The sequence below is a fragment of the Pan paniscus genome, chromosome 7 (assembly GCF_029289425.2).
Source record: "Pan paniscus chromosome 7, NHGRI_mPanPan1-v2.0_pri, whole genome shotgun sequence".
Taxonomy (NCBI): Eukaryota; Metazoa; Chordata; class Mammalia; order Primates; family Hominidae; genus Pan; species Pan paniscus.
In genome coordinates, this window is record NC_073256.2 from 60,605,183 (window position 1) to 60,624,165 (window position 18,983).

Here is an 18,983-nt window from a genome sequence, read left to right on the forward strand (position 1 = left end):
GACCTCCAATCAGGACTCGGGGTCTCGGAGCTGCACCAATCGGAGATGACCGTGGCCTCAACAGGGCCAAAGGCGGACTCGAGCCCGACAACAGGGCAAGCCGCCAACAGCGATCAACCAGAGGGGAGGAGCGGCTCCCAGATGCCCAATCAGCGGCCTTCAGGCGCAGATCGTGGGCGGAGCGGTAGCCAGGCCCGCGGGCCGGCCAATCAGCGGGCGAGCGGCTGCCTCAGCGCGCGCGGTGGGCGGGGCGGGGCCTGTCCGCGCCTAGGAGCAGTGGGCGCTGCGAGCAGCGAGGCCAGGTGAGGAGTAGGGACGACCCCGAGCCTGGAGCCGGGGCAGGAGCGGGGGCGCGCGAGGGTCGGGGCGGGGTCTCAGGATGCAGCCGGGCGGCCTCTCAAGGCTGCGGACGCGGCGGGGAGAGGTGAGGGGCCGGGTTCAGGGTTCGGGGAGGGGGTCCTTCCCGGCGCCGCGGCTGCGGGCGGAGGGGACACTGTTGCCATGGCAGCGCACGTGCGCTCGCTGGCGCGGCCCGGCGCCCCTGCGCTCTTCACCCCGGAACGCGCGTGCCCCTTCAGCCAGGCCACTGCCCGCCTGCGCCCCGCGGCCTCCGTCGCCGCCGGCTCTGGGCCGGGGCCTGCGCAGGGACCGCCCGCCTAGGCCGCTGCCTTTCCCTCGCACCCCGGGCTGCCTGGCTGTCTCTCCCTCCTGCTGTCTCGTCCGGGCGGCTCTGGGCACCGCAGGCCTCTGCGTTTTGACCACCCGCGCCGCTTCGCGGAATGGCCACATCCTGGCGACTGGCACCAGAGAGATGCAACCGTCTGAGGGCCTTGGGGTGTCTGTCCCCCAGGGAAATTTTTTTTTTTTTTTTTTGGAGGTGGTGGAGGGGGGCGGGGTTCTCGCTCTGTTGCCCGGGCTGGTCTCGAACTCGTGAGCTCCAGCGGTCTGCCCGCGGAGGCCTACCTAAGTACTGGGATCACAGGCGGGAGCCCCAAGGGATCTTTTTAAATGTCTTACTGCATTAGCAAGTGCCTAAGGAGTGCTCAGAGAATAGCTCTGATTGGATGAATAAAGACCCCCAAGGGCAGCTTTCCATTCCTCCCACCAATTCTGGTGGGCAGAAATAGAAAGCAAACCACATATATAATTGTACATGTTCTGGTAACCACTTTAAAATAATAAAACAGGTTAAATTAATTTTAATATATTTGATTTAACCCAGGATATCCAAAATGTTATTACAACATATAATCAATATTAAATTATTGGTAAGATATTTGAAATTTTTTTTTTCATGCAAAGCCTTTCAGATTTGTCGTGTGTCTTACACTTAACAGCACACCTCAGTTCGCACCAGCCACCTTTCAAGTGCTCGCTGGTCCCATAGTGGCTATCGTATTAAGCTGCACATTTCTTGTGTATGTGTGAGCTGTTGCCAAAACATGACATCAAATTCAGTGTTCTTCGAAGCCCTCTTCAAAGAACACTGATTGTGTTGCAGTCAGGCAACGCAAAACATGAGGCACGGCCCTTTTCTTCAAGGAGTTTGCAGTTCGGTTGAGAAAATAGACACCCACAGATAAGTAGCATTTTAAATGGATGCAATTTGGGCGATAGTAAAGATAACTGGGAGTATATGATTGACAGTCAAATGACTGATCATTATCCTTTCGAATTCAAGGGAGGGCTATCTTCAGGCTCATGCAGGAGGGGAAGATTGGGCCTGGTCTTGAAAGATGGGTAAGTCTTGGACTGTTGGGAAAAGATGGGGAGGGCCTTTTGGTTGAATGGAACTGAATATCGCTGCTTTTGTTTTTAGAGTTGAAAATTTACAAAGTCCTGAGGCTTTCAGACTGAAAAAGGCTTTCTTCTGTCACTGACAATCGTCACCATGATCCATAGTCTTTTCTTGATCAACTCCTCTGGAGACATTTTCCTGGAGAAACATTGGAAAAGTGTGGTCAGCCGTTCTGTTTGTGATTACTTTTTTGAGGCGCAAGAGAGAGCTACTGAGGCAGAAAATGTGCCTCCGGTTATCCCTACCCCTCACCACTATCTCTTAAGTGTTTACCGCCACAAGATCTTTTTTGTGGCCGTGATCCAGACGGAGGTCCCCCCTCTGTTTGTCATTGAGTTTCTTCACCGAGTGGTGGACACATTTCAGGTTCGTGAATGTGGGAAAGTTCATATATGTAAACCGTAAAGTGTCTTTGTAGTCCTGTTTCCATTGTGTAAAGCCTCCATTAAGAAACTTAAAAAAAAAAATCAAAACTCTGGTATTACTCACTTCCTCTCCCATCTGATAAGATTCTGGTTTCTATTTATTGAATTGGCTGCATACAAAATGACAAATGGAATACTTTTGAACCTCTTGCGTGGGAAAGTCATCCTATTTGCGATGACTATGTATAGTCTTTCTAGCTCTGATTCTACTTTTTGCTCACAAATTAGAGTTTAGATTGTTTTTGCCTGGTGGTCTTGATCCTAACCATTGTTATCTGCATTGCTTTGAGTTGCATCAGAAAGTGATTGTATAAAGTTTTAGAAAAGAAAAAGTAGAAAAAGCTAAGGAATGCTTAATTTAACTCTCCCAGTCAGGGGTAATTCATGAACCTGTACTAGTTCTCAGGTTCGAGGTGGTTCTTTATAGTGAGAGAGTGGTACTGATGAGCTCTGCTTGCAAAGATGAGATTGGGAAATCTCATGTGCCTGTAAGAATTTAAGTGAGCCATTTTATGAGGCAGTTTTCATTTTAAGCTTTTTCTTCAGGAATAGATGTTAAGAACTTAGGGGGTGATGTCCAAGGGAGGTCAGTGATACCAGGACACGACACCACTTGCAGCACAGGAGTTCAGACAGCACCGGCCCTGGATTCACACAGAGGAACTTTCTCCCAAAAGAACCAATCAACTTCTAACTGTTGTGGTTATTTGCATAACTCAAATGAGAAGCGAGGGCCTTTTGGTTTAACTTCTGTGTCATATGAGGTCTGGAATGAGTCATATGAACACTGGAATTGTGGAATTGGAGAAGAGAATGAGGACCCACACACTATGATAAAAGTTAAAAAGCAAGTCAAAGAGTTCCTTCTCTTGTACTCATATCTGCACCACGTCTAGAACAACTTCCCTTCCCAAGAGAATTAAAATACATTTTTTGTTTTTCCCTGCAATACTCTGTAGTACTACTGTTCTGGAATTTCAGTTCTCATGCAACATACCGGCCCCTTTGCACAGTGAAAACGTAAGTATGATAAGTCCCAGTATGTGGAAGAACTAGAAGAACCCAGGAGTTGTGATCCTAAACAACTTTTAACTGGGCCTTGTTATGATTTCCACATGTGATACTTTACTCATTCTGAGATTAACAGTCGCACTGGTGAAACTGACAGCTGCTATATGGCCATACTAATGTAACTTATTACAAGACAGGAAGTGAGAAGAGTTGTTTGATCTAGTTGAAACCACGGGGGAATTTGGGAAAGCAGAGTAAATTTGCTAATTTGGAAGTCTGAGACTTCAGAGCTTGTTATTCTTGAAGCAGTTGTTAAAAGTCAGTGGACATCCTGATTCTCAGGTCTCCGATGTGCATCCTCTCCGGCAGCATGATTTTTCCAGGACCAGAATGTGACAGGAGCGGCCCCGCAATAGAATTGCAGGCTCACAGGCCGGCTGCAGCACTTGGCTGTATTGCGAGGCTCCTTTCCAGCTGCTTAGTTCACATGATGCCTGGTTTATAAAACCTAGTGAAGTGTTTTATTTTTTAAAAATAAATCACTTTTGGGAAGGTAATGTGTGACTTTTTCTTCTTTTAAATTATCATTCAAAATGAGAATTTTCCTCTTAAAGAGGAAATCTTTTTTGTTTTAGGAATACATTCCTGACTCTTAGGTGACCCGGGTATTGGAATCTTGTGGATAATTGACGTTATCTAATGTAATTTAGACTCTAGTAGAGTCTGTTCAGTTTTGGATGTCAAAGAAATGGAAAGATGGTGAAACAACCTGGAAACCATACCTTATGAACAGCGGAAGTATCTTTAAAGTGTGGCCCTGAGAAGAAAAAAACTGAGGTGAAAACTCGTAGTTTTCAGATAATTGCAGGGCTGTTATGTACACTTGCTCTGTAAAACAGAGCTAGGAGGCAAATTTCAGTTTAGCAAAAGAAAGAACTTTGGAATGATCAGAGCCATTCATGAATAGAATGGACTTTCTCAAAAGGAGTAAATTTTCCTTCATTCTATGAGTTCAAGAGGGTTGCATGACCCTCTCAGAGGTCCTGGAAAAGACATACTGACATTGCTGGAAGGGACCATTGAATAGCCACAAACATTTCTTGCTAAATAATGATCACGCATTCCATTTTGTAGTGCTTTATAGTTTACAAAGTACATTCATGAGCGTTAGTGTTTAATTAGTCATGCCTAATTCTTACAGCCCTGTACCTCCAGTGGTGTTATCCTGATTATACCATTAAAGAATCAAGATCAAAATTAATTAACATGACTTAATCTACAAATGACAAAATTATAATCCAGGTCTTCTGGTTTGAAATCCAGTGCTTTCCCACAATGCAGATAATTTAGCACCTAACGTTAGCCTTTTAAATAAAAGGACAAAGAGTTCTTGGAATGCTAGCGTCTTAAAGATAGTCCAAAGGAATTTTCAGGTGTGCTAGCTTGTCCCCCTCATTTCATTTTTTTCCCCTCAACTCTTATTCACTGCATGAATGTTAAGAAATAGCACAGCAGTAGGGGTAAAGATTTTCATGTACTGTTCTTTGTTATATCAAGTATTATTTTGTATAATTCTTTCAAATTCTTGTTGATAAGCACATATAATCAAGATTCAATTTTGTGTTCTGTGTATTTTATCAAGTTGAGGAAATTAACCCAAAAGATTTAAGTTCCTCTTGTTTGTAGAAGAAGCTAGTAATGACAGTAGTACCATAAGCCAGTCTAGTGCTTTCTACCAAACAGACTGCCTAAGAGAACTATGGTTATGCTGCATTCCCTCATTGTAGAAGAGTAGCCCAGAAACACATGGACAGGCCAGATCCTTATTCTCTGTAGGCACATTCTTTTATTTATGTATTTATTTTACAGTATCTGAGTGATCAATGTGTATATTCTGTCTCCATCAGGATTATTTTGGAGTCTGTTCAGAGCCAGTGATCAAAGACAATGTAGTTGTGGTTTATGAGGTATTGGAAGAGATGCTTGACAATGGTTTTCCATTGGCTACCGAGTCGAACATTCTTAAAGAACTCATAAAGCCTCCCACCATCCTTCGAACGGTTGTCAACACCATCACAGGTACGGCGGAGGGGGAAACTGATAGATAGTGGCCATCCTACAGCCTGAGTGGCTTAGTCAAGTGTCGCACGTTGTTTTGAGTGTTTGTCTTTGGGGATCTCAGGTGTCCCAGTGCTTTAATTTTGCTCTTTGTATTTTTTTTTTTTTTTTTGAGACAGAGTCTCCCTCTGTCACCCAGGCTGGAGTGCAGTGGCATGATCTTGGCTCACTGCAACCTCCGCCTCCTGGGTTGAAGTGATTCTCCTGCCTCAGCCTCCCGAGTAGCTGGGATTACAGGCATGCACCATCACACCCAGCTAATTTTTGTATTTTTAGTAGAGATGGTGTTTCACTATGTTGGCCAGGCTGGTCTTGAACTCCTGGCCTCAGGGGATCCACCTGCCTCGGCCTCCCAAAGTGCTGGGATTACAGGTGTGAGCCACCGCGCCTGGCCCCTCTTGTAGACTGAGTACAACCTGAAATAATATTTTTGCTTTGTGGAAAATACCCTGATTTTAATGACAAAATGAAGTGTTCTTTAAAAATATTTTTTTCTGATTACAGAAGAAACACATGATTATTGTAGAAACTTCAGAAATACAGAAAAGCACAAAGAATGCAAAAATTGCTTTTAATCCCACCACACTTTTAACATGTGATATTTTATGAACATTATCCCATGATGATGTCTTCTACATGGTTCTTTTTTTTTTTTTTGAGATGGCATCTTGCTCTGTTGCCCAGGATGGAGTGCAGTGGTGCGATCTCAACTCACTGCAACCTCCGCCTCCCGGGCTCAAGCGATTCTCCTACCTCAGCCTCCCGAGTAGCTGGGATTACAGGCACACGCCACCATGCCCAGCTAATTTTTGTATTTTTTAGGAGAGATGGGGTTTCATCATGTTGACTATGCTGGTCTCTAATGCCTGACCTCAAGTGATCCACCCACCTTGGCCTCCCAAAGTTCTGGGATTACAGGTGGGAGCCACTATGCCTGGCCTTCATTTTTAATAATTTATAGTTTTCTTCCATGTGGAGTGGACCCAAAGTTACGTACTGAATCCCTATTTATGATGTTACTGATTTTTGTTCTTTTAAATAACAAGGATTACCATTCTTACACTTGAACCTTGGTGCACATCTGGGATGATTTCTTTAAAGTAGTAGAGGTAGCAGTGCTGTGTCAAGGGGTGTATACATTTTAAGTACTGTAATGTGTTGCTCTCCAGAAAAGTTAGGCCAATTTATACTTTCAGTAACAATTTCAAAGCACTGTAGTGAACCCTGTTATTGTCATTAATAATTTTTTAGAAACATTGGCAATTTGATAGTTTATTGATATCTTGTATTTACAGTCATTTTTTGTTATTAAGGAGACTAAAATCTTTTCAAGTATTTATTGACTGTTTTTCCTCTATTGTGAATTACCTTTTCATGTCCTTTGTTCATTTTTTTGTTGTTGAAATGTATCTCTTTTTTCATGTGGATTTAAAATCTCTTTTATGGGAGATCTTTATGTCTTTTGATTACTGCATTACAGATATTTTCTTACAGTCTATCACTTGTGATTTAGCTTTGTTCTGGTGGTGTTTAGCCACATTTTAAATGTTTTGATTTAATCAAATTAATCATTCTTTTCATTAAGGTTTTACATTTTGGGTCTTGTTTAATGCATAAGCAAGCATTTTCATGGAATTTTATAAACTGATTGAAAAATACATTTTAAAAGTATAAATATTGCAAGAATAGCCAGGACAGTTTTGGAAAAGAATTATAAAGGGGTTGTTGGGAGGATTTGCCCTGTCAAATATCAGGACACGTTGAGTTTGTATAATACACAAGACAAATATTCATACAGTAGACATCCTACAAGACCCAAGAGAGTTTTGAAAATAATATTTTTAAAAAGAGGAAAGATAAAATGTGTCCTACCAGATATCAGATATATTACAGGTTTAACATCCCAAATCCAAAATCCAGAATGCTCTACAATCCAAAACTTTTTGGACACTGACATGACACTCAAAGGAAATGCTCATTGGAGGATTTCAGATTTTTGAATTTGGGATGTGCAACTGGTATAATCCAGATATTCCAAAATTTAAAAAAATACAAAATTTGAAACATTTCTGGTCCTGAATATTTCAGGTAAAGATTACTCAATCTGTATGAAGTTTGGGTAGTTTTTAAAATTTGGTATTTGTCCGTAACAGACAGATAGGTCATTGGGATAAAATAGTCCAGAAACAGACCCTTGCTTTTATAGGAATTTGGTGTAGATAGATGTGGTCATTTATCAAATCAGTGGACCAGGGGCTGGTTGTTAACTATATTGTATTAGGGCAGTCAGCTTTAATATGGAAAAAATTAAGTCCCTCCACTTCACACTATACACAAAATAAAGTCTAGCTAGGTTAAGGAGTTAAACACAGACTTTATAATTATTGGACAAAAACAGGAGAATGTCTTTTTGATCTCAGAGAAGGGAAGATCTTTTTTAAAAGTCTGGTTTGTGATTTTATTTTTGGATTTAATTATTTAATCCATTTGAAAATTATCTTGGTGTGCAATAATGTTTATTTCTTCAAGAGTTTTCCTAGCACCATTGTGTAATTTATCCTTTTCCCCTGTTTTAGAATGACATTTCTATCTTGTCCTGTCATTATGGATTCTTGGTCTGTTTTTAGGCTTTCCTGCCTTTTCCCTAGACTACTTTGATTATTATATCTTGATGATACATTTTAATACATAGTTCCTCTTTTTAAGGAAACAAATTTGGTGGTTTCTTCAATATTCTGAGTTCATTTTAAGCCTTAAAAGCTTTGTTAGTGCCTGAATCATTTACTAATATTATGAAGTGAGTTAAGCCTGTATCTCACTTTAATCTAGAAAAGGGTATCTAAGAACCACTTTTGAAAAGTTGAAATGGGCCTGACATATTGGCTCATGCCTGTATCCAATACTTTAGGAGGCTGAGGCGGGAGGATCACTCAAGCACAGGAGTTCGAAACCAGCCTGGGCAACTTGATGAAACCCTGTCTTTACAAAAAATACAAAAATTAGCCAAGCATGGTGGTGCATGCCTGTGGTCCCAGCTACTCTGAAGGCTAAGGTGGGAGGATCACTTGAGCCCAGGAGGTCGAGGCTGCAGTAAGTTATGATTGTGCCTGTGAATAGCCACTGAACTCCAGCATGGGCAACATAGGAAAACCCTATCTCTTAAAAAAATTTTTTAGGTGGGCACGGTGGCTCACATCTGTAATCCCAGCACTTTGGGAGGCCGAGTCGGGTGGATCATTAGGTCAGGAGTTCAAGACCAGCCTGGCCAACATAGTGAAACCCCGTCTCTACTAAAAATACAAAAATTAGCCGGATGTGGTGGCACGCGCCTGTAGTCCCAGCTACTCGGGAGGCTGAGGCAGGAGAATTGTTTGAACCCGGAAGGCAGAGGTTGCAGTAAGCCAAGACTGCACCACTGTACTCCAGCCTGGGCGATAGAGCGAGACTCTATCTAAAAAAAATTTTGTTTAAAGACAGAAAATAAAAGGATCCAGGTAATGGAAGAAGGAAATAGAATTTAAATTAATGTATTTTATTATGTCAGTATAAAACCTTTTAAATTAAAAAAAAGTTTATGCCTGTAAAGGAAAAAACAAGTGAAGGAATTGATCTACAATTCTTAAAGACAGGGAGAGATCAACTTTGTGTTCTTTTCCTAAGTTTCAGTGTTGGAACTTAGGAATGAGACAGATCATATTGATATGTACATTTTAATACCTACCATAAATGTACCTAAGAACCTATCTCAGGCTCAAATACTGTTTTTACCCATGAAATTTTTATATCGATATGTAGATCACGAACTCTACTGAAAGCCAATACATTATTTAAGCTGCATCTGAGATACTAAGTTCAGGTTACTTTCAAAACCAAAATATGATATCTGTTTCTCAGGTAACTTTTTCTTAAACCTTTATTCTGTTTGAAAAGGCAGACCAGATGGCAACAAGGGGTTTTAAAAATAGACTAGGTTACCCCATATAGAAGTTGGGAAAAACCTCATCTTCTGTTTGAAAAATTCTTCAATTGAGTGCATGAATAGTGGGAGCATAGAAACTTCTAGGGAGGTGTTCTGTGGTTTCTAGAGTCAAAATGGTGTTAAAATACAGTAATATTAATTGCCTCAGGAAGCACGAATGTGGGTGACCAGCTTCCCACTGGGCAGCTGTCAGTGGTGCCTTGGCGACGGACTGGGGTGAAATACACCAACAATGAGGCCTATTTTGATGTGATTGAAGAGATTGATGCAATTATTGATAAATCAGGTAGGTGCTTTTAATATGTTCTCAGAAATATGAAAATAGAAAGGGACCTCTTTCATATAATGCTTGTAGTTTCAGAATTAACCCCCATTCAAGGTCATCCACTTTAATTTAGTGCCTACTTTGTGCCAGGCACTGTGCTGGGTACTGGGAATGGACGTTAATATCATGATGCAGACCAGGGTTTATTTCATATGTTTACTTGCTTTATTGGTCTTATCCTCTTGAATAAAAAAGAGAAGTAACAGGCCAGATGTAGTGACTCACGCCTGTAATCCCAGCACTTTGGAAAGCTGAGGCGGGAGGATTGCTTGAGCCCAGGAGTTTAAGACCAGCCTGAGCAACATAGTGAGACCCTGAGCAACATAGTGAGACCCCATCTCTACAAAAAGTGAAAAAAATTACCTGAGCATAGTTGTGCATGCCTGTATTCCTAACTTTGTGAGGGGCTGAGGTAGGAGGATTGCTTGAGCCTGGGAAGTTGAGGTTGCAGTAAGTCCTGATCATGACACTGCACTCCAGCCTGGGCAACAGCAAGACCCTGTCTCAAAAAAAAAAAAAAAAAAAAAAATAACTAATTTCTTATTGATTAAATTACCTTCTCGAAAGTATTTGGCTCCCAGTTCTGATGGCAGAACTAAAGTTGTAATCACAAAATTCAGGGAGCTGCCTTTTCTATGTGTTCTGAATTAGGTAAATATGACTAGAAGTCCTGGAGCTTCAGAATTTGTAGAAGCCAGTCATGATGGTATGAGCCTATAGTCCCAATTATTGGGAGGCTGAGGTGAGAGGATCACTTAAGCCCAGTAGTTGGAGACTGCAGTGAGCTATGATTATGGCTGTGAATAATAGCTGCACTCTAGCCTGGGCAACATAGTGAGATCCTGTCTTTAATTAAAAAGAAAAAAAATTGTAAAAAGTCCTTTTCACATTAGTGAACTTATTAAATTCAACAGATGTTTACTGAAAACTTGCATCATAGCACAGTGCTAGATAGTGGGCACTTGATGATGAATAAGACATAGTCTGTGGCTGCAGAAGTTAAGTCTAGTGAGGGAGAGAGAAAGGTAAAAAGGTAGAGCATATAAGAGGTACCCACCCCTGAGCAAAGTGCAACAGAGAGGTGGGGGTGTTTATGCTTCATCAGTGGATTGAAATGAAGTTATTAAGATGTGTGGATTTGGGAGCAAAGTATGCACAAACATCACAATATTGAGCAAAAAATCAGATGCATAAGAGTATAGACAGTGGGATTACATGTATATGAAGTTTGAAAACAGATGCAATTTAGTCTAAGGTAATAGAAGTCAGAATTTTGGGGATGTGAATTACCTGGGATGGGTAAGAGGGAGTGCTTGGATGCTGAAAATGTTCCGTATCTTGCTGTAGCTAGTATTTGCATAAATGTATATATATTTAAAAACTCATTGAGCTGTACACTTTAAGACTTTTACATTTTACTGTTTACCTCAACGAAAAAGTAAAATATATGTGGCCAGATCATGAAGAACCTTGCCTGCCAGTTTAAGGAGGGTAGATGTGAGTGATTGAAGAGTTTTAAGTTGGGAATGACTTGATGAGACTTGTAGTTTAGAGCGATGAGTCTGGCTGCTGTGTGAAGAATGGCCTGAAGTGGGGTGGGCCTGAAGGCAGGGAGCAGCTACGAGGCTGAAATCCAGGCCCAAAACATAGACGTCCATAGTGCAATGAGGACAGAGAGGAATGCACAGACCAGAGAGAGGTGAATCCTCGAAAAGAAAGGAGCTGATCATTGGCTGGATGTGGGCGGGAGAAGTGGACGTTGTCAGGGATGCATCTGTGTTTCTGGCTTAGGCAGCAGGATAGATGGTGCCATCACACAGATTTGGAAATGGGAGCACCGGGTTCAGGGCATGAGAGAATGGACTCATTTCTGACATGTGCCTCAGTGTCATCCAAGTGGAGATGTCCATTAGGCAGGAGTGGGGCTGAACTTGAAAAAAGAATAGGTAATAATGGGCTGTAAATGAACATTGAAGCCTTGGGAAGTAGGTAAAATAACCCAGGAGAGTGTGTAAAGTGAAAGAAAATAGAAGTTCAGAACTGAAAAAGCATTTAAGGGATGTGCAAAGAAAGAGAACCTGCCGAAGACACTGAGGAAGAGGAGCTGGGAAAATAGGACACCAGGAGAGGTTAGGAGGGAGGGATGTTTGAGAAGGCAGAAGTGATTGACAGTGACACATGCCACATAGAGGACGTGTAGAATAAGAGACCGGGAGTGACCACTCACTTTAGCAGCAGAGCTCATTGGTGACCTTAGGGAGAACAGTTTCTGATAGGAAATTTTCTGAACCATTGGCTAAAATAATGATGCTCTGTTTAATTCTGATATTAGACTGACAACTCCTTTAGGCTAATAACTACTTCGTTAATCTTTTTATCACCGTTACCTCACCATAGTGTCTCATGCTTGATGTGCAGTTGATAAGTGTTCAGAATGATGGATAGATGGATTGTATAAATGAATTGGATGGCTAGGCAGAAGGAAAGAAAGGGAGAGAGAGGAAGGGGAGGGAGAGAGAGGAAGAGAAGGAGGGAGGAGATAAGTTTGTTGAGAAGGACAGAGAAGTATTCAGTAATCTGTGTTCTTTTTGTCTTATTCCTGTCTCAGGCTCCACAATTACTGCTGAGATCCAGGGGGTGATTGATGCCTGTGTCAAGCTGACTGGCATGCCAGACCTTACACTTTCCTTCATGGTAAAATCCTGGGCCAGAGATTAAGTTCTTGGGATGAGAAATTAAATGCTGCTGGAAAGACAGAGTAGTGGGAATGGAATAGAACAAGAAGAAATAATTAGGACAGCCACGAAGCTTGTCTCAGGCTTGAATTTTCTAGAAGTTACTACATGATTTCTGTGTGTGTGTGTGTGTGGTGTGTTTTAATTAAAAACAGCATTTAAATTGCTTTCCTGAAAGCACTGCGGGTGTTTAATGCCCACTTCTTGCTTCTCCTCTCCTGATGACTGTAGAACCCTAGGTTGTTGGATGATGTCAGCTTCCATCCTTGTGTTCGTTTCAAGCGCTGGGAATCTGAGCGCATCCTCTCCTTCATCCCTCCTGATGGAAACTTCCGCCTGCTGTCTTACCATGTCAGTGCACAGAAGTAAGCAGCTCTTATAATTAAGAATGGAATCTGTGTATGTACATGTATGTGGAAACCGTATCTGTGGTGATTAAGAACTCAGGCTCTAGAGTTACCTGGGTTCACATTCCAGCTTCTGTGGTTACTAATTGGGTAACCTCAGGTGAGTTGCTTAACCCCTATGTATCTCTTTTCTCATCTGTATATTGAAAATAATAAAAGTACCTTGTTCTGAAGATTGAATAAGAGAATCTGAATAGTGCTTAACACAAAGAAGTGCTCATTAAGTTTGCTGTTATTTTTGTTGTTGTTATGTGTCTAAACAAGAACATTATTTTCTCAAATCAGAATCTGGGCATACTGTGTTCAATGTCCCTGGTCTAAAAGAAGCATTAAGTTATGCTATGAAAAAGCATAAAACGCAGTGATTTTTGGTCTTGAACATTCTCTTTAATTTGGAATCTAAAGGCTTTTGGAAGCAGTTTTGTATAGTATAAGGTATGCAGACAGAAGAGAGTCAGGAGGCCTCAGAGCCACCAGTCCCTTCCCGTGTGATGTGGAATGAATCATTTGGGAAAATATCTGAGTGCTTGAGGTCAAAGCCTCTGGAATCAGACTTCCTGGACTTAAACCCCATCTTCAGTACTTAGAACCTTGGGCAAGTTACTTAATCTCAGTTAAGTATAAGGACATCAGTATTCATCTATAAAATCAGTACCTACTGCATAGTTACAGTAGCAGTATCTACTTCATACTTATTGGGAGGATTAAACACGGTAGGAGTTAAATGGATAGAAACCATTTAGCATAGTGACTGGCAAACAGGAAGTACTCAATAAATGTTAGGAACTGTTATTACTTCAGGGTTATTCCGTGACTTCTCTGAATCCTTTTCTTCTGTCAAATCATGACAGCCTACCCTACCTTATGGGGTTTTTGTAAGGACCAGATGACGTCAGATGAAAGCATTCTAAAAAAATTATAGAGACAAGAGGATCACTTGAGCCCAGGAGTTCGAGACCAGCATGGGCAACATGGCCAAACCTTGTCTCTACAAAAAAAAAAAAAAAAAAGTAAAAATTAGTGGGGTGTGATGTTGTGTGCCTGTGGTCCCAGCTACTCAGGAGGCAGTGGTGGGAGGATCACTTGAGCCTGGTATGTCGAGGCTGCAGTGAGCTATGATCGTGCCACTGCACTCCAACCAGGCTGACCGAGCCAGACCCTATCTCAAAAAAAAAAAAAAAGAAATTATAAAAGGTCCATGAGCTATGAATATTATACTCCCCAGTGCAAATGATTGGTCACATGTTACAAGTTAAACACATGGAGACATAATGACAATACATTTTTGTACATTATGCCTTTGTCATAGTAGTATACTTTTTGATTTTGTTTATATTATTCAGAGTCATTAGAAAAGTTAATTTAGTTACTAGACAGTAGCTTTTCAAAAAGAAAAAATTAGATTACTGGGTTTTTTTTCTGTTTATTTTTTCAGATAAAAAGTAAGGACATAGTTAAGGGAGAAGAAGCTACCCACAGGGCAGAAAAAGCATCATGTGAAAGGAAGAACTACCATTTTCCCAGTGCACGAATGAAATGACTCTTTGTCTCTCATTTCCAGTCTGGTTGCAATCCCAGTGTATGTCAAACATAACATCAGTTTCCGGGACAGTAGTTCCCTTGGACGCTTTGAAATAACGGTGGGACCCAAGCAGACGATGGGGAAGACCATTGAGGGAGTGACTGTCACCAGCCAGATGCCCAAGGGGGTCCTGAACATGAGCCTTACTCCATCACAGGGGACACACACATTCGACCCAGTCACAAAGGTAGGGATGAGTAGGACATCTTGAATTGCTGATGTTAAGCAGAAACCAGTCTGCAGGTTCTCTGTGTAGACTCTAGATCTTGTTTGGAAGGTGAGATGAGTCAAAGGGACCTTGTTTTCTCCTGCCAGGTAACTTAACAGTAACACGTAGGATTCTCAATGGAAAGATACCCAGAGGCAGCTTATAATGTTGTGGACAGGTGCCCTGAGTTTAGATCTCAGCCACCTCAAATGCAGGATTCTGCTGTAACTATTTTTTGGAAAGACCACTTCTCCATTTTTATTTTCTTTGAAGATGCTGTCTTGGGATGTAGGAAAAATAAATCCACAAAAGCTACCAAGTTTGAAGGGGACCATGAGTCTTCAGGCTGGAGCTTCCAAACCAGATGAAAACCCCACAATTAACCTGCAGTTTAAGATCCAGCAGCTGGCCATTTCTGGTAAGTGACCCAGAGCTCAAGAGGCTCCAAAGGGAACAAAAACGGCTTTCTGCCATATGGCGCAGGCACCAGGAAGCCTTTCTGGGCTTCCTGTTTACAAGGTTTAGTTTCATTACCTGATAAACAATCTTTAGTAACATCTTTTCTGGCATGTTTCTGGGGAAAATTTACAATCCTTCCTTTGAAGTTGGCATAAGTGACCTGAATAAAAGTGCCTAAGACACACTGAGAAAGAAACAGTATTGGTAGAAGGAAGTATTCACTAGCCATTTTTGGATCATCTTAGGGTTGTTCATTTCAGGTTCCCAAGGTTTTCAGTATGAGAATCCATGTGCATTCTCAGCTATAACTGAAGAGTAATTTCCACTCCTTTCTTCTGTTTTCAGAAGACTTTTCATGTTTGCTCTTATTTCTATTTTGGAACCACTGGGCCTTTCCAGGTCAGTTCACTATAGTCTGTGCCGACCTTAGCACGGTAGTCATCAGTTACCACTTTGGGGGCATTTACCATGTTCCAGGCACTGTTTTAAGCTCTTTTCATGTGTTTTCTTTTTTAATCCTTAGAAACTCTGTGATGTGGAAAGGAGATGACTTTAGCTTTATATGAAGTTTCTGTTTTTCTGTACAAACGGGCCTTATACAATTTAAGTGATTGGAATTCATTTGATGTATAAGCTCTTCAATCTTGAAACAATAAACTATAAAGCTCTATACCATATAAAATATTCTTGGCTTAGTCTAGTGAGAATACTTAGGAAGCATTCATTTATTAATTACTTTCATTGTTAATTCCTTTAGTTATAATTTACTTCATTATTCATTTGTTTTGTTATTCATTTTTTCAGTCCAATAATTTGAGAAAAATCGTGCAGTGGTCTAATTTTTTCCTTATCCTCATTTTAGTCTGCACATTACTTTGTACCCTTTCCACTTCAGGGACAGGTCTTCTCATAGGTAGCTTGTCTGTTGGAGCCTTTTTTTGCTGTCAGTATCTGTCCCAAGACTGGAGAATCCATCTGCTCTGCATAAGTGGTTCCCTGTCACAGCAATGTCGGTCCCACTGACCTCAGTGTATTGAACAGAAACAGTTAGGCGACCTGCTCCTTTTGAATAATACTCATGTCTATTTTCCCTCTCTCCCTCCTTTCTAGGACTCAAGGTGAATCGTCTGGATATGTATGGAGAAAAGTACAAACCCTTTAAGGGCATAAAATACATGACCAAAGCTGGGAAGTTCCAAGTTCGAACCTGAAGGGAGCATTTGCTGAGGGAATAGTCTTGCACACTTTTTCATTTCTTACTTGTCTAAAAGTAAAACAAAATATCAGCCTGTCTCCTAGGTCAGTCCCCTCCTGGACCCACCCGCTCCCTTTTTTCCTTAGCCTTCAGTGCCATGGAACTAATCAAGGGAGGAAAAGGTCACCAGGGAGAACTGGACAGAACTGAAACACAGCAACACCAGTTCTCAAGGACAAGGTGTGTGATGGGGGTCGGAAGCTTGGTGCTTATGTAACCATTTTAAACGTGGTTTCTATAGGAAAGACCAACATTTGTTTAGCTTGCTTGGCTTTAATTATCTAAAGCCAATGAAAGACTTCTTTGTTGATTTTTTAAGATAGAAAGATTAAAAAGAAAGAAAGATGGGAAGAAAATGCATGTTAGTCAAGGAAAGGCCACTTAAGGATCTGATCTATGAAGGAGAAGAAAGAGGAAAAAGAAGTAAAGGAGTTAGGAGGAGACACTTCAATGAAAGATTGGCAAGAAAAGCGGTCGGACTCTACCTTAAGGAGGGATGGGAAGGAAAGAGTTGAGTTGGTTTCTTTCTGATTCCTCTACTCATGTAGAAAACACTTGTACTTCTGGAAATGGACTGGAGACTTTTTAAATTTGAGTCCACTATTGACATGGAAACCCCAGTGGAATCAGATTTTCCCTCGAAGACCATGATGGTATCGGACTAGTTTTCAGACACTGCCTGTTGCTGTCCATCAGCACTTGGTCTCTTATCTTCAGTGAGAAGGTGACCCGCCTTCTTCCCATGGTGGCTGCCTAAAGTACTTCTTTTCTAACCCAAAACAGTTCTACTCACTTCCTTTTACAGAATTCACCGGCCATTTTCCTGTTACCTGATCCTTCTACAGGATTTTTAAAAAGTAAGAGAGTTTCAGAGAAGCCGATCCCATAATCCCCAGTGCAGCCAGGGTTTGTGTGTCATCGTACTGGAGTAGAGAGGGCCGACTCTTCCCATGAAGGTGGGCACAGCTGTGAGTGAGTGAGCTCATATCTCCATTTGTCAGTGCTGGACTGGTACCAGATCGTAACCTTCCCGTTGGTCGGAAACTTTTCCATCTGTCGCCCTAGAAAAAGAGAAAGCTTACCATCGAGGGTGTGGTTGATCCTTGAAGCTGCTTGGTAAAGTTATCATTTCCTCAGTCTTTTCTTTTGTACTCTTATCATGTATTCATTAATATCTACCAGTCCCTTTTCATTCTAAGACAAAACATTTCTCCTAAATCTCTGAATAAAATCAGTGCTGTAGGAAGATGGACTGTGTTGATCATGGGTGTAAGCAACCCAGTTTAAGAAACATGGCAACTAAAGGGATACCTCAGGCTTTCTTTCCCAGTGGGTCATTTTTGTCCTAGTTCAGTGTGTCTGTTACTATTTAAATATTTATACAAAAGGGTTTTTGTTTATAGCTTAAGGAATGATACTGTGCTCTGCTTCGTGCATGGAGAAAAAGGAAGACCCGTACTCTCCACACCCTAGAGCTTTTCTCTAAATATTGTGCAAAGTTTTTGCTAGTTTTATCTTCTGACTTTGGGACTAGTTTTTGCTGCAGAGTTGTGTTGCTTTGTGATTTTCCTCTGGGATAGTGTACTGTACACAACCAGATGTGTTCCACACTCCATGACTCCGCAGTTTGTCCTGGAGTGACATACACATCCACCACGGAAAGGGAAGCATCTCTGCCTGTGGATTCTCAAGTACTTGGAAGCACCTCTCCTGAGGAACCTACAGGATTCTAAGGTTTCCTAGGTCACTGAACAACTAATCTTGGTCCCTGAATATTTCTAGGTTTGTAAGTGCAGCAGTTTTATTTCCTCTAGAACTCATCCTGTTTCAAGGGAAGTACCTAAGAAGATATAGAGTGTTTCTAGGGTAAGGGACCTGCAGGTGTAAGCATAGATGAAATAACTGTCCTGTCACATGTGCAGCAGGCCATGGAGTGTAGCGGGCATCGCCGCCGCCATTCCTGCAGCGTCACCATAAGCAGTGCAGGGTGTCTCCATTGAGCTGTTTGGTTCCATGTGTGTTTAACATGTGCAGAAGTAGCTTCTCTGTTTAAGTTTAATAAAGTTGAGTTTCACCAGTCTTCTATGTCCTAAGTGGTTTGTTACCAGAACTAACAATAGTGCTATGCCACTCAAACCTCAGTAGAAGCAGTGAGTAAGGAACTCATCGACTCAGGAGGATCTTACTGCTTCTGTCCTGTCTAGCCAGCAGACCTAAAGCATGTGTTTTGATCGATTCTTTGGTCACATCTGGAAGATAGCAGATGCTGATATTAATTAATGTCATTTTTAGGGTTGTGAGCGTAAGGTCCAGATCCACCTAGTTATTTTTCACCAGAGTTTTAAAAGACGAAATCGTTGAAGCTGCCGGCATTTAGTCTAGGGCTTTCCCCATTCTCTTGACCTGCTTCTCTTGTCTTGTTAATTTAGGCATGAAACAGGGTGTCGCAGTACTCTGGCGTCTTTATTCCAGGAGAGGCTTCTTACAAGATAAGGCACTGCGAGTCGATTGTTACGCCACACCTGTAACAATTTTCTATAAACATCTCATGGCCATCAAAAAACCTTAAAACTCAATGCGTACTCACTGTGAGTGTTCAGTGCCAGCTAGTGCTCCACCCCTTCTCCCGCTCAGCCGGCGTCAACAGTCTCTTCACCTGTGCTCCCGGGTGCTCCGACCCT

General features: G+C 41.7%; 1 protein-coding gene across 4 annotated transcripts; it reads left to right on the plus strand.

Annotated features, from left to right (window-relative positions):
* The first annotated feature begins 62 nt into the window (after positions 1 to 62).
* Positions 63 to 18,381, plus strand: AP3M2 (adaptor related protein complex 3 subunit mu 2). Of its 4 annotated transcripts, none has more exons than XM_003823292.5 (9): positions 63 to 302; positions 1,820 to 2,164; positions 5,142 to 5,313; positions 9,480 to 9,617; positions 12,265 to 12,350; positions 12,623 to 12,756; positions 14,360 to 14,567; positions 14,862 to 15,006; positions 16,158 to 18,381. In XM_003823292.5, exons 2-9 carry the CDS (start codon positions 1,892 to 1,894, stop codon positions 16,256 to 16,258), a joined length of 1,257 nt encoding a protein of 418 aa, XP_003823340.1. In that variant the 5' UTR covers positions 63 to 302; positions 1,820 to 1,891; the 3' UTR covers positions 16,259 to 18,381. The 4 variants fall into 4 exon arrangements, with proteins under 4 accessions (XP_003823340.1, XP_014201411.1, XP_063463249.1 ...); XM_014345925.5 differs by lacking the exon at positions 1,820 to 2,164 and adding an exon at positions 1,682 to 1,740 and having other exon boundaries at positions 219 to 302; XM_008976918.4 differs by having other exon boundaries at positions 292 to 424.
* Positions 18,382 to 18,983: the final 602 nt, after the last annotated feature.